The sequence below is a fragment of the Macaca nemestrina genome, chromosome 5 (genome assembly GCF_043159975.1).
Source record: "Macaca nemestrina isolate mMacNem1 chromosome 5, mMacNem.hap1, whole genome shotgun sequence".
Classification (NCBI taxonomy): domain Eukaryota; kingdom Metazoa; phylum Chordata; class Mammalia; order Primates; family Cercopithecidae; genus Macaca; species Macaca nemestrina.
This window is the reverse complement of record NC_092129.1, coordinates 148,275,893-148,290,776: the sequence shown is the minus strand read 5'-3', so window position 1 is coordinate 148,290,776 and position 14,884 is coordinate 148,275,893. Positions and strand designations below refer to the sequence as shown.

The following is a 14,884-nucleotide window of genomic DNA, read 5'->3' as shown; positions in this document are numbered from 1 at the left end:
ATTTTAATCACTCCGTGCCTCAGTTTCCCCATCTGTAAATGAAAATAAGGCACACATAAAGCATCTAGAGCAGTACCTAGCACACAGTAGGCACTCGGTAAACGCTAGCTAGTGATAGCCAATGTTAATGTCAACACCTCTCTATGTAATGATAGTATGGTGGTCAGGAGTGTGCGCTCTGGATCTGGACGCTGGGCTCAAATCCCAGTTGCACCTTTCCCTAGCTGTGTGTATTAGGCTCCCCAGAGAGACAGAACCAGTTGGATGGATGGGTGGATGGATGGATGGATGGATGATAGATGGATAGATAGGTAGGTAGAAAAGGATGGATGAGAGGGGATTTGGTAGGGGAGCTGACTCACATGAGTGTGAAGAAGTCCCATGTTACGCCGTCTGTGAGCTGCTGAGCCAGGTGAGCCAGTACCATGGCTCCAAGTCCAAAGGCCTGAGAACCGGGGGGCCAGTGGGGTAACTCTCAATCTGCGGCCAAAGGCCTGAGGACCTCAGGGGCTGCTCATGCAAAGTCCCTGAGTCCAAAGGCCACAGAACCTGGAGATCTGATGTCCACGGGCAGGAGGAGCGTGTCAGCTCCAGAAGAGAGTCAGAACTCACCTTTCCTCTGCCTCTTCCTTCTCTCTGGGCCCTCAGCCGACTGGGTGGTGCCCGCCCACACTGCATGAGGGCAGATCTTCCTTCCTCAGTCCACTGATTGCAATGCCATCCTCTTTCCAAAACACCCTCACAGGCATACCCAGAAATAATGCTTCACCAGCTCTCCAGGTACCCCCTAATCCCATCAAGCTGACCCCTGAAATTAATCATCACAATTAGCAACCTCTGGCAGGTTACCTCGCTGCTCAGTGTAACAGCAGTTCCCATGTCATATGGCCATTGTCTATTCATTGAGCTCCCACACGCAGTGCTGTGCACCGTGTGTGGGACATTCGGCCCTCACTGCCTGCTGGCCACCGTCATTGCTGTGACAGCCTTAAATCATAAGATCACGCAGGGATGGATGCTGTGATGCCCTGGGCTCACTTCTCCCCTTGGTACCTGGACAAGCTCTGTCCCTGTTACATCCCTGAGTCCCTGGATTCTCAGCTACAGTGTGGGGTGACAGCAGAATCTGCCTGGTCAGATTGTGGTGAGGATTACAGGAGGTAGATTCGACATGTGAATGGTACGTGCCCAATCAATGCCAGCTGTCATTTATTGAGACACTAAAGGGTCTTCAGGGCTGAGTTAGCCTCATAGCCACTGGTGAGAGAAGGCAGATGGGCCTCGTGCCCCTTTGAAAGGTTGAGGAAGGTTAAGAGCATGTCGAGTTTGCCCACAGGGAGTGCCAGGTGCCAGCCACATCCCTTTCTGACGGTGAGAGATGCAGCCTTTTTAGTGACAGCAGGTACCGACTGCCCTTCAAGAAGGACATGGCATTTGTCCCGAGTTGAGCCTCCTGCCTGCCCCCAGGGTGGGGGTGTGAGGCTAGTTTGGAAGAGGCAGAGGCGGGGTGGAAACGTGTGTCTAGTCACATGATGGGGGGTTCACACACTGTCTCCTGGCTCTTGTTCCTGAGCCCACCCCTTTGTGGGTCAGAACTGAGGCTGGAGTTGGGAGGGCCTGGAGTCTGCCATGGGCTGGACACTAACCACCTCATCTAATCCTTAAGTCAGTCATATCATCCTCATTTCCCAGCAAGGCCCAGAAAGGCCTGCGAATTGCCCATGGCCGCACAGCAGGTTGGTAGCAGAGCAGGGACCCCGAGGTTGGAGCTGTTTCCACTACGCATGCTCCCTCAGCTGGAAGCTGGAGAGACACATTACCTGCCAACACCAAGGGTGGACCCCAGCAAGTTCCAAGAGCCCTGAGCCTGGCCTGTTCTGCACGAGGTGGAGAGTGGTCTCAGCCGTCGGGCATTTTGGCCTGACATACCAGGTCTCAGCTGCACTGTCCCTTCCCTCCATGCTGACAGCACCCTCCATCCTGGTTCCCAGCTCCCTCAGCTCTCCCCCAACACAGGCCGGAGGGTTTCAAAAATATACACACGAGGCACATTAAAAAATTCATGCACATGAGGCAAAATTAAAAGGGCACGAAAGGACCTACAGAGAAAAGTTTCCCTCCCCCTGCGTACCCTGGCCACCCCATTCCCTGAAGACGGTCGCCATCACCAGTTTCTCTTGTGGTCCTCCCAAAACACTCCCTACCTATGTATTTTCCCCAGCCACACGGGTCAACACCTTGCTCTTTTTGCTTTAGTGATGTGGTCTGGGGAAGGTTCCATTCAGGAACAGAGCTTCCTAGACAGCCCTGCACCATACCTTACTGACCCGGCCCTCTGTGGATGGGTATTTGGGCTGTTTCTAGCCTTTTGCGTTTACAAGCAGTACTGTAGTAAATAATCTTGTGCATCATCTGGCTGACTGACTGGAAGTAAATTCCTAGAAGTGGTGTTGCTGGGTGAAGGGTGTGTACCCCATAATTGTATCAATGACAATTGTATGGTATTAAGTTACTTTCCCATTACCGTGGGTGAGAGACAAATGGCTCAGGTTCTACCTTTGTTCCCACAAGGGAATGCCTGTACCCTCCACCCAACTCCTGCCCACCCCCCACCAGCCCCCTGGCAGCTATGCATTACCAGGGGTCGGGGCAGAGTTCTGTGTGACATTAAGGGTTCTAGAAGGGACTGTGGCCCCAGGGATACCTAGCTCACCTGGCTGACCATGCTTCCTTAAACATCCCTGCTTTTTACTTCTCTGTATCTAAATTTAAAATGTTCCTTATGAAGCAAGTACTGCTTTATGAGTGAAAAGTGCCAAGTTAAGAAAAGAAAAATTCAGACTCATTTCTTTGTCACTTGATGAAATCCAGCCGTCCTCCCTCTCACCCACCCCCACTGTGCGCGAGTTTATGGGAAAGTCTGTCTGTGGTTCTTCTAAAAGGGAGGGAACAAAATATGTTTAGATGCCTGAGGGGTGCAAGAGGCAATACGGGGTTATTACTGGGAAAGAGCCCCAGGCGCTGGACAGATGGGGAACCCTAGGGGAAGGGACATCCTCAGCCAACCATTCTTACATGTTATTGCCCCTGCCCTGAGCCTGAGAGCCAGCTGCTGGTAACGGCTGGGGGTTCCCTGGACCCCCAGGTTGGGCTGAATCTTGCAGAGGCCAGCCCTCCCTGAGCATCCACACTATCAGGGTTCATAGTCCTGGGACTGCAGTGCAGAAGCAAGAAGGTGTCCCCTGGTGCCTGGATCCAGCTAGCGGCTGGCAGCTCACAGCCGGGCCAGGCCCAGCCTGGACTCTGCTGCCTCTTTGAAAACCAGGCCCCTGGCCCTCTTGAGTCCTGGCTCCTGACTACTGAGCCATTCTTGCCTGGGGTAACAGCGAGGGCTGGCTGGGGAGGGGAGGAGGGGAATACCCACCTTGGCCCTGGGGCAGTGCACAGCCTAGATTGGATAACCGTGATGCCTGCTGACAGATCCAGGGCAGACACAGCCACCCCAGATGCTCCCATAGATCTCGGTGGTGTGACCTGTGCGCCAGGACGCCACACATTGGGATTCCCAGGAGATTTGTAAGGAGCTAATGGGGGCTGCTGAGGTTGGCAGCAAGGGCAGCCAGAAGGGCATTTACAGGATCCCGGGGCTCAGATAACTGAGGAGGCGCTGAGCCTGGGCTCCAACAGTTCAGGAGACAGAACCAGCTCTGGGGGCTGGGGCTGGGGCTGGCTTCTGAGTGGCGGTGCTCATACTGGAGCTAGAGGATGGATTCGAGGGAGGGGGAAGGAGGAGGGATGGGGAGTTGGGCATGAGGGTGCTACAGGGCGACCCTTAGGGTTACCCTAGGTCTGGTGAGCTAGTTTCTGGACAGGAAGCTGACATCCTAATGCAAGCCTCCTCCCATGGAGCCCCTATCCCATCGGGGACCCAGGACTGGAATGGGGCAAAGGGTGGAAGGCCCTTCTCTCATCTCCATGGATCTCTCTCCTGCCCTCCCAGTGCATGAGCAGCTGAGCCTGCTAACCGCAGCTCCGCACTTGTCCATCCCCCTGCGGCTACACCATGTCCGGCTCCTACGATGAGGCCTCACTGGCTCCAGAGGAGACCACCGACAGCTTCTGGGAGGTGAGGCTCTCATGATCTCCAGGTTCTGGGGACCAGACAGCCTGGCTGTTTGGAGGCCAGGCTCCCCTATTACTCACCCCATGACCTCAGGCCCCACTCCCCAGTCCCCCAGGCCCCTCCAAAGCCCTGGGTGTCCAACAGGCAGCGGTAGCCATGAAGTGGCCCAAGAGCACTGCCCACTGAGCCAGGAGCTCCTCTCTCCCCACAGCTACCCCCAGAGAGAGCCTGTGGCATTTCACAATGTGGGAACAGGCCCTTTGTGACTCTGGCACTTCCATCAGGCAGGTACAGCACAGCCTTTCCCGCTGTTCCTGTTTCCCTCGCTCGCCCCCGATGCTGAGGTGGGCAGGGGTGGAGCGCTGGACACAGAGAGAGGGAGTGAGCTCCCAGAGCCCCACGGGGCCCCTTCAGGCGTGGCCAGAAGCCAGCATTTTCAGAGCCTTCGGAAATATTTGAGACCTGGAGGAAAAAAAATTGCTATTGGCTCCTGAAACCCAAGACGAAAACTGCCAAACCTAAATTAATAAGCGTTTAATGAGATGTCTACAAAACATAATATTATGTCAAGAAGCTGCAGCTCAACTCAACGCTTATATGACTCTATATAAATATAATAGATTTAACTCGCAAAAACAAAATGAATAATTCATTCCAGCCCAAGTCCAAATTCTAAAAATCCTTCTGCATTTTGTGGCAGCGAGGAAATCATGTTTAAATTGGGGTGAGGGTGCGTGTAGACGGTGGGGCCTGACGCAGGGTGCTGGAGCCTCCGAAAGTCAGTTTCCCTGCTGCGTTGCGGCTGGGCAGCGGGGCTGGGGGCGGGGGCGGGACCGGAGGCCGTGGGCGGGACGGCGGGGCGGGAGACAGTGGGCGTGGCCGTGCTGGTTGCGGCGGGCGGGGCAGGGGACGCTAGGAACCCGCGGGAGTGGTGCTCGCTGCTTGGCCGCCAGGTGGGGAACTACAAGCGGACCGTGAAGCGCATCGATGACGGCCACCGTCTATGCAACGACCTGATGAACTGCGTGCAGGAGCGCGCCAAGATCGAGAAGGCGTACGGGCAGCAGCTCACGGACTGGGCTAAGCGTTGGCGCCAGCTCATCGAGAAAGGTGCTCCCCCAGGCTCACATCCTGCGCGCCCCCAGGCCATCACCCGCCCCCTCGGTCTGGGTCCTGGGAGCCCTGGATACTTGCATGCACCATGCCCTGCATCTACCAGCCATAGGACCTTTTCAGGCTCTGTTCCCTCCTAGATCAAACCAGGCTTACCTGTTCATCTGTATTTTGTACAACTTTAGGTTGGATTAAAAAAAAAGCAAAACACTTTTTATCTTGAAATAATTCAAACTTTGTGTGAAAGCTGCAACAGTAGCACAGATAATTCCTACACACCCTTCCCCCAGACTCACTGGCCCCACGTTTGTTTTCTCACCGACTGTTTATTGATATGCATATGTTCCGAATCTTTTGAGAGTAAGCTGGAGCCATTATCCGTTTACCCCTAAATTCTTCATTATCTCCTAAGAACAAGAGCATTTGCTTATGTAACCAGAGTTCAACTACCAAATTTGGGACATGAATACAACTCATACACACATTTACCATAACAATTGTGCTTGCTAGTCCAGGATCTAGCGCAGTCGCACATTGCCTCTATGCATCGTGTCTTCAGGTTCCTTTAATCTAGAACAGTTTCAAGTTGCGGTTTACATATACTTGTTCGTGTTATTCTCTTGCAGTATACTCTAAACCCCATGAGAGCAGGGGCTGGGCCTGCACCACCTAGCACAGTGCCCTGCACAGAGCTGGTGCCAGTACACAAACAACAAGTCAATGTGGAATGACTGGTCCCCAGTGGCCTCCTGGCATCTGTCACAAGCTTCAGCTAACATTCCTAGAGCACCTACTGTGTGCTTGGCGCTGTGCTGGGCTTGTCAGAGCTCACAGGGTCCAGGCTGCCCCCCTCTGACCCCACTCTGTGGGGCTCACACGTTGATGGGAGAGATAAAGAGGAGGGAGGTACAGCTGCAGATACTGTGAGAAGAATGCAGCAAGGGCTGCAGGCCGTGGCAGTTGGGTAGAGCAGTCAGGGAAGGCTTCCTGGAGATAGTGGTTGATGTGGGCCCTAGAGGATGGGGCCATGTAGAGCAGAGGAGGGCATTTCTGTTGCTATGGCAGGAAGGGGAAAGCCTCAGAGAAGGGAGGTGTGAGGGGGGCCTCTGGGCAGGGGGCAGTGAGGTTCCTGTGACCTATTGCCACTCCCTCAGGCCCACAGTATGGCAGCCTGGAGCGGGCCTGGGGTGCCATAATGACGGAGGCAGACAAGGTGAGCGAGCTGCACCAGGAGGTGAAGAACAACCTGCTGAATGAGGACCTGGAGAAGGTGAAGAACTGGCAGAAGGACGCCTATCACAAGCAGATCATGGGTGGCTTCAAGGAGACAAAGGAGGCTGAAGATGGCTTCCGCAAGGCCCAGAAGCCTTGGGCCAAGAAGATGAAAGAGGTGCTCAGTGGGTGCTGCCACGGGTGGGGTGGGGTGGGCCCGTCTGATCAGAGGGTGCTGATCCCAAGGAGGGCATCTATGGATGGGTGGGCTGGGCACTGCCCTCCAGGATTGTGCCCACAGGGGAGCAGCACTGCCTTCCAGGAAGAAATATTCACAGATGGGTGGGCAGTGCCCACTGGGTAAGGAGACCCATGGGCAAGAGGGCACTGTCCCCAGGAAAGATACCAGCAGCGCAGACGGGCACATTGGCCCCTGGCTCCCCAGATGGGGTGGGCACTGCACTGCCTGACAGGAGGGTATCTGCAGGGGAGCAGGCAGTGCTAAGCAGAGACACAGCCACAAATGGAGGAGTGCTGCTCCTGAACATCTGGAGCCAGGGCTTGCATCCCTTCTGGCTCTTAAGAGTGTGGGCTCACAGCTCCCAGGGAGTGGGCAGGGGAGGAGTTGATGGATGACCATGTTTGCTGCTGGTCACAGATGAAAACCCTACTCCCTATTCCCCCCTCCCCACAGCTGGAGGCAGCCAAGAAGGCCTACCATTTGGCTTGCAAAGAGGAGAAGCTGGCCATGACACGGGAGATGAACAGCAAGACAGAGCAATCGGTCACACCTGAGCAACAAAAGAAGCTGCAGGACAAAGTGGACAAGTGCAAGCAGGATGTGCAGAAGGTGCTGGCGGGCGGGGATGGCAGCAGGATGTGCAGAAGGTGCTGGCCGGGCCGGGATGGCAGCAGGGGGTCTGGGGGTCCCCTTGCAAAGGATGGTGGCTGGGAGCTGCAGGCCTGGTTAGGTGTCACCCTCTCTCCATTCTGGTGCCCACAGACACAGGAGAAGTACGAGAAAGTGCTGGAAGACGTGGGCAAGACCACACCCCAGTACATGGAGAACATGGAGCAGGTGTTTGAGCAGTGCCAGCAATTCGAGGAAAAGCGGCTGGTCTTCCTCAAGGAGGTGCTGCTGGATATCAAACGGCACCTCAACCTGGCTGAGAACAGCAGGTACCTGGGCATGGCAAGCACCGAGGGCACAGGCACAGCCAGCAGTTGGTGTGACTGGCATGCAGGGCATCCCAGCCCTACATCATAGTGACGGGAAGGGGAGGCAGAGCTGCAGGGGTCAAGAGGGATGAGGCTTCAAACACAGCGGCTGTTGGGTGCAAGATGACGCACACTGCGTACTCTAGAAATACATGCAGGGTGATGGGTGAATGGCTAAGGTGGGAGGGAGAAGGGAGTTCACTGAGCATGCCCGGAGCTGCTTCTTGCAAAGCCCACATGATTCCTGGCTGGGCAGCATGCCCAGCACCCTGCTTCCCTGAGTGGACTCCGGCCCCTCACCAAGGATGAGAAGGGGCCATGGTGAATCTGTGCCCTCCCTCATTTCCCTGAGCACAGCTACATCCATGTGTATCGTGAGCTGGAGCAGGCCATCCGGGGGGCTGACGCCCAGGAAGACCTCAGATGGTTCCGCAGCACCAGTGGCCCCGGCATGCCCATGAACTGGCCCCAGTTTGAGGTGAGGATATGTGGGGATGGGAAGGGGAGCCTGAAGAGGCTGAAAGGTGCCTCAGGGCATAGTCCCCCAGCCTGACTGCTCCACTGGCCCCACCAGGAGTGGAACCCAGACCTCCCTCACACCACCACCAAGAAGGAGAAACAGTCCAAGAAGGCAGAGGGAGTGGCGCTGACCAATGCCACTGGGGCAGTAGAGTCCACATCCCAGGCTGGGGACCGAGGCAGGTGAGTGCCTCCTGTGGAGCTTCCTGGGGCCAAGAGGGACCCACACTCTGGGGCAGCTGAGTTGTGCTTCAGAAGACAAGAAATGATCTATATCATAGCAACTATGTCTCCTCTCTAAAGGAGAGTGGTAGTTCATCACTCTAAAGCAGCGGTCCCCAATCTTTTTGGGACCAGGGACCAGTTTTGTGGAAGACAATTTTTCCACCGATGGGAGCGGGGTGGTTTTGGGATGAAACTGTTCCACCTCAGATCATCAGGCATTAGATTATCATAAGGAACGTGCAACCTGGATCCCTCGAATGTGCAGTTCACGATAGGGGTTTGCGCTCTTATGAGAATCTAACGGCGCGGCTGATCTAACAGGAGGTGGAACTCGGGCGATAATGCTCCCTTGCCTGTCACTCACCTCCTGCTGTGCTGCCTGGTTCCTAACAGGCCAGGGACTGTCTGCAGCCCCAGGATTAGGGATCCCTGGTCTAGATAATAGGAACCAAGCCTCCTCTCTAAAAGATAGTGGTAGCGGATCCTTCTAGAGCACCTGCTGTGTGTGGCGCGGTTCAAGTGCGTAAATATTCCCGTTTTACAGATGGAGAAACTGAAACCCAGAGAGGTTAAGTGACTTGCCCAAGGTCACATTGCTAGTTAATAAACCTCAGAGCCAGATATGATGCCCAGGAGGTCTGACTCCAGGATCCTTGCTCTTAATCATTAGGTGGTACTCCTCCTCCCGGATGAAGACTCAGACTTGCCCTGGGGTCCCCTTAAATGCCCTCTCCCTCTTGGGCTGAATAATAACGCAAATGGCCCTGCATTTAAACATCTGTTTAAAGAGCTCATGAGGGTCACCCCTCCTATGTGGCTAATCCTTGCTCTAGACTTGGTAGAATTCAGGGTCAGAGCTCTGATTAGGAGTGGTTAGCCCTCGGGGTGTGGTGCGGGGAGACATTGAAGCTGGGTCCTCCCTCCGCGTCTCAGTGTTAGCAGCTACGACAGAGGCCAACCCTACGCCACCGAGTGGTCAGACGACGAGAGTGGAAACCCCTTTGGGGGCAGTGAGGCCAATGGGGGTGCCAACCCCTTTGAGGACGACTCCAAGGGAGTGCGCGTGCGGGCACTCTACGACTATGACGGCCAGGAGCAGGATGAGCTCAGCTTTAAGGCCGGTAGGGCGGCTGGGCGGGACAGTGCCTGAGCGAGGCTTGGGTGTGGATTGGGTGTGTGGTGGGGCAGGGGCGGTGCCTGAAAGAGAGGCTTGGGCCTGGATTGGGTATGTGGTGGGCCAGGGGCGGTGCCTGAAATAGAGGCCTGGGCCTGGATTGGGTGTGTAGTGGGGCAGCGGCGGTGCCTGAAAGAGAGGCTTGGGCCTGGACTGGGTATGTGGTGGGGCAGAGACAGGATTTGAAGACGGGTTACGAGGATTTGCAGGGAACTAAATGGGGCGTGGCCTGGGTTGTGGGCGTGACCTGGGCCCAGGATGGGAGTGGGAGCAAGATTTAGATTGGTTGGTGCCAGGGGCGGAGTCAGAACCTGAGAATAGGGTGGATGCGAGGTCTGATTTTGGGGGCGGACCCGACACCCAGAATAGGTGAGTGGCTGAAGTAGGCCAGGACCCCTATGCCAAGGGTGGCATGTGAATGTTGGCATGGAACTGGGGCTGGTCTCCAGGGGCAGGGCCTAAGAATCTAAGACCCAGTGCAATAACCGGGAGGGGGGTATTGGAGGGCTCCCTTTGCAACTGGTGTGTTGAGGGAGGGGCAGCCTTCTCTCTGAGCCCTCCCCCCCGCCCCGCCCCGTGTTCTTTTTCCTAGGAGACGAACTCACGAAGCTGGGCGAGGAGGATGAACAGGGCTGGTGCCGTGGGCGGCTGGACAGCGGGCAGCTGGGCCTCTACCCTGCCAACTACGTGGAGGCTATCTAGAGGCCCTCCCTCCATACTCCCCTCACTCCTCCCCACTGCCTCCCCTCCCCTCCCACTCTCGTCTCCTTCCCCTCGCCATAGAGTTCCAGACATATTTTCCGATCAAGCTTTTATTTTTTTAAAAGTCAAAACAGAACAAAACAAAGTATACAGAGACAGAGCATTTGCAGGGCCACCTGGAGGCTGCGGTGCTGGGGCTTGGGATGATGGTCCCAGGGTAGGTAACAGGCTTAGGACTTAGCCCAACATCACAACATCTGCTCTTTAGGTTCCACCAAAGAGACTCCTGAGCCCTGAGAGATGTCTCCTGACCCTTCCACCCTGCCTCACTCCCTCTGTCCCACTCCACTCCAGGCTGCCGGCACCTGCCCCATTCCCTGGCCTGGTTTCCTAACCTTTTCTTCCTCCCCTGCCCTGCTTCCCTTCCTCCACCACCCTGCCCTCAAAGGCCTCCTCTCCAGACCCCAGGGAGGGAGGCTTCCCCATCTTTAGTCTTCCACTCTACCCTGGGGAGCATCCTCTACTCCTAGCTGCGTCCCTTGGGCCCAGTGGGACTGGAGGAGGAACAGTCACCCTCCTCCCCGCTGGAGGTTCCCAGGGGTCCCCCAGACATGAAAGAGGGGTGAGCTGGAGGAAGTCATGGTGTCACTGGGGTACAGGAGGGTGAATGAAGGGCATGCAGGCTCTCAGCCCGGGTTGTGCCAGCCCTCCCAGCCCCAGGCCCATCTGAGGGACCAAGACCCTGTTACCCAGGCCCTTCTTTCCAGCCATCAGCACTTTGAGCATCGGCTCTTCAGCAGATCCAAACCCCCTCAGCAACTTGCAGAGGACCTGTCCCTTCTCATAAGTCCCCTGGCCTAGGGTGGGGACCCCCAAACTGATGGCAAAGCCAGCAACAGTAGCAGCCTCCTCCTATTTGCTGGGGAGGAGGTCATCTTGTCCCCCTGGCCCCCCACGCTCCCTCCATGTCCATCCAAAAACCATAAAATCACTGGGTTCCACATCAGCCTCCATGAGGCCAAGCCTTGTACCTGCAAAGCTCTTGGCCTAACCATCTCTCCTCTTCTCTGACCTGCCTGGGGAGCCTGCAAGGGCCCCATGGGTGCCTCCAGCCTGAGACATCAGGGGAGAACCTGCAGCTGAGTTTGGCAGAAAGGAGGAACCCTGGCCCTCAAGAGGAAGATAGTCACATCATGTATTTCTTCCTTGTCCCCACAGCCCCCGGAACAACATTCCCCCTGCTGGCAGCCCTTCCATCTCTCCAAGCCTGGGTCAGAGTGAAAGGACCTTCGGGGGTGGGTGGAAGCAAAGGGCCCAGCTGCTGGTTGGTGAGCAGTAGTGCCGGAGTGCTAGGTACCAGCCTCTCCCGCACGAGAGGGTACGGGGGCTTGGGAAGCAGACCAGGGTTGGACAAAACCCCATGAGGGAGGGGAGCTGGAAGAAAAGTCTCTTGGGGACCTCTGGAGCAAGGAGCTGAGAAGTCCTGCAGCACCAGGTGAGACTTGCTTACGGTGGATGCCACTTCTAGGCCTCTGGACCGAAGATGCCCTCCTTCCTCCTGCACACCTGGCCTCCTGGGCCTCCAGGTAAAGAGAGAGAGCCAGCCCAGCCCTGTTCCCCCTCAGTCCTCCTTTGCTCTTGCTGCTTCTCCCAACAGCCCACTGTTAGGAGGTAGTAGACCCCAGCCTCAAGGTTCTGACCTTCTCCGTGTGGGCACAGAGGGTCCTGACACTCTGGCAGGGGCCTGAGCTGGGGCAGGCCTCCCTCAGGGCCAGGGGCAATGGCATCCCAGGGACAGGCAGACCTCCTTCCTGCTGCCAGCACCCCCTTCCTTATCACTGTCTGGTCTCTGGGCCTTGGCTGCAGCCTGAGATGAGCCTGAAGCCAAGATGAGCCTCCTCAGCACCTGAAGCAAGCTTTTGGAAGCCTGAGATGTGTCCTGGGCTCCTCAGCGCCTGAAGCAAGGTTTTGGAAGCCTGAGATGCGTCCTGGGCTCCTCAGCGCCTGAAGCAAGGTTTTGGAAGCCTGAGATGTGTCCTGGGCTCCTCAGCGCCTGAAGCAAGCTTTTGGAAGCCTGAGATGTGTCCTGGGCTCCTCAGAGCCTGAAGCAAGCTTTTGGAAGCCTGAGATGTGTTCTGGGCTCCTCAGAGCCTGAAGCAAGCTTTTGGAAGCCTGAGATATGTCCTGGGCTCCTCAGCGCCTGAAGCAAGCTTTTGGAAGCCTGCAGTCCTCCCAGCTCCAGCGCAGAAGTCTCTCCAGCCTTTCCCCAGGCAGGAGCTGGGGTAGGGGGCGTCTGTCCCTCATCACTTACCTTGGAAAGGTGGGAAGCTGGCAATCTGCATCTTGGGGCCTGGGCTCCCCCTCTCTGTGCCAGCAGCTTCCCAGCACCTGCGGAGGGGCTGCAGCCCCAGCTGGACTCCACCCTGTCCCTCTTAGCACTCTAGCTGCCCACTCCAGGACAGGGACTCGAAACCCCCTCCATCCTGAGCAGCCACCTCCAGGGCCCTGTTTGGGACCACTCTCTCAGTCCCCAGGCTCCTCAGGGCTCCAGAGCAGAAGGGTCTCCTACCTGGAAGTCCCCTTGAGCTCCAGGGCCCAACCCTACCTGCCAGTGCTGGTGTCAGGGCACTCAACACCGAGGGTGGGGGCCGCGCCCCTTGCCATGCCCACGGCCTCCTCCTGTAGCCCCTGCCCGCATCCTCGATGCTGCACGGGCCCGCCCTGGCGGGGCTTGGCGAGTAATGTGTTTTGTCCCGAGTTAACCACCATTCTGCGGCCTGGTTCTCTACGGAACCGGGGCTGCCCCACCACCCGCCGTCTGCCGCCCTAGGCTTCCTGACCCCATTAGTTCCGACACTTGTGAAACTCCGAGAAGTGCTGTGGTCTCAGCAATGCACCTGTTTTGTACATGATTGTGTAATTTAAAGGTATATAAATACAAATATATATATATATCAGTTGTGATTGTATGACTGTGGATAAAATCCAGAACTGTGTCAACCTGGCTGCGCATTGTCATGTTGAGTCTTGTGCGCCTTCTTCAGTCCTGGGGGTTTCTGAGCCCTCTGAGAGCTGTTTGTGGTTGGGATGCAGGAGGGCAGGGGTGGTGCCTGAGCAGGGCTGGGTGCTGTCCTGGCCGACCATCCATAGACTGGGCCACTGAGGCCTGGTCCCTTCATCCTGCAGGGGCCTGGGTCTTGTCTGGACTGGGGAGGGTGATACTGGAGGCTCCTGGAGCTCTGGCCCATTCAGGTTCCGGGTGCCTGGTGACAGGCCCTGACCAGGAGAGCTGGGGCGTTCAGGTTTCCACACTCATGGATTAAGAGTGAATGAAGCTCTCAAATAGGTTTTGCTTTTTAAAGCAGAATTCTAAAAGTGACCGCTGAGGCCCATGGTTCCTGGTTGTCCACAGTGCCAAGCTCCCTGTGTGGTGACGTTGGGCCGTGCCACACCTTCCTGCACCCAGCCTGGCTCTGAAGGCATTTCTGTGTGGGACCCGTGGGAGGGCTCCTTGGGGATAATTTCTCAGGGGCATAGGCAGGACCAGAGCTCTGGGTTCTCGGCTGTTCTTCCAGCCCCAGGCCCAGCTCTTGCTCCGGCTCCCTGACTCCCCCTGCACCCCAGCCTCTGGGGATCTCTTCTGGGGCAGCGCAGGAGTCCAAGGGCCAGTCCCAGTTCTGCCATCAGCTCACTGTGTTCCCACCCTCACCCGGGTCTCAGCTTCCCCAGTCGGATGAGATGTCTCTCTCAGGATCCTCTGGCCCTGGCAGCCTGGCAGGGCCATCACACAAGCCCATTACTCAGGGCAAATATACGCCAGCCCCTCCCTGACACCCCGTGCCCCAGCCTCAGGGTGTGCCAGGCAGGGAAAAAGGTTGAGATGGAGATTGAATCTATCAGCCACCCCATCTTCCTTACTCCTCCAAACCTACCTCCATGTGAAGCCCGGTTTTAGCCAAACAGAGAAATCTTCAAATAAAGACAAAAGGTTGTTGTATTGTCTTACCTGCACAGGCTGTTCCATTTAGTGATGGGGGGCCCTGAGGGTGGGGCCCCCATGGAGAAGGGTCAGAGAATCCCCAGCCAGGTGGGGTTCTGCTGGGGAGGTGTTTGGAGGAGGGAGAGGAATCTGCAGATCGCTGCCGGCTCACAAGGTGTCACTGGATGGGCATGTGCCTGCCAAGGTTCATGGGCAGGGAGCTGCCTCACCCGGGCCCCCACATCTACCCTTTCCAGAGCTGCTCCACCTTTGTACTCCTAGCATCCACTGCCCATACCTATCCTCTTGTCCAAACCCTGACTGAGATCTGAGGCCTTTCCAGGCCCAGGCTCAGCTGGGGACATACAAGCAAGTGGCTCCAGGGACTCAGTCAGGAGCAGGCCAGGCTGGCTGGAGACAAAACCAGTTCAGCAGAGCCTGGTTCTGGCCAGGGTCCCAGGCTCCCCCTGGCACTCCTCCCTCCAAGGGAGTGAGAGACAGCAGGGGCCCAGCGAGGCACAGGCCTGGGGCAGGGCCCCCTCCTCCCTGCAGTGCAAGCCCAGCTGACAGATGCCAAGGTGCTATTTGCTCACTGCTAGGAGCAAACTTTCTTCTGGAC

General features: G+C 56.7%; 1 protein-coding gene across 3 annotated transcripts in view; it reads left to right on the top strand.

The window, feature by feature from the left end:
• Positions 1 to 13,286, top strand: part of LOC105474482 (protein kinase C and casein kinase substrate in neurons 1) — a 68,397-nt gene extending 55,111 nt beyond the window's left edge. For all 3 annotated transcript variants that reach the window (XM_011729160.2, XM_011729162.3, XM_011729161.2), the window contains 9 exons: positions 4,001 to 4,126; positions 5,077 to 5,233; positions 6,391 to 6,626; positions 7,143 to 7,298; positions 7,452 to 7,627; positions 8,024 to 8,144; positions 8,241 to 8,368; positions 9,344 to 9,531; positions 10,177 to 13,286. In XM_011729160.2, coding sequence (XP_011727462.2) covers positions 4,064 to 4,126; positions 5,077 to 5,233; positions 6,391 to 6,626; positions 7,143 to 7,298; positions 7,452 to 7,627; positions 8,024 to 8,144; positions 8,241 to 8,368; positions 9,344 to 9,531; positions 10,177 to 10,286 — 1,335 coding nt within the window. In that variant the 5' untranslated portion in view covers positions 4,001 to 4,063 and the 3' untranslated portion in view covers positions 10,287 to 13,286. The remainder of the gene's footprint in view (positions 1 to 4,000; positions 4,127 to 5,076; positions 5,234 to 6,390; positions 6,627 to 7,142; positions 7,299 to 7,451; positions 7,628 to 8,023; positions 8,145 to 8,240; positions 8,369 to 9,343; positions 9,532 to 10,176) is intronic.
• Positions 13,287 to 14,884: the final 1,598 nt, after the last annotated feature.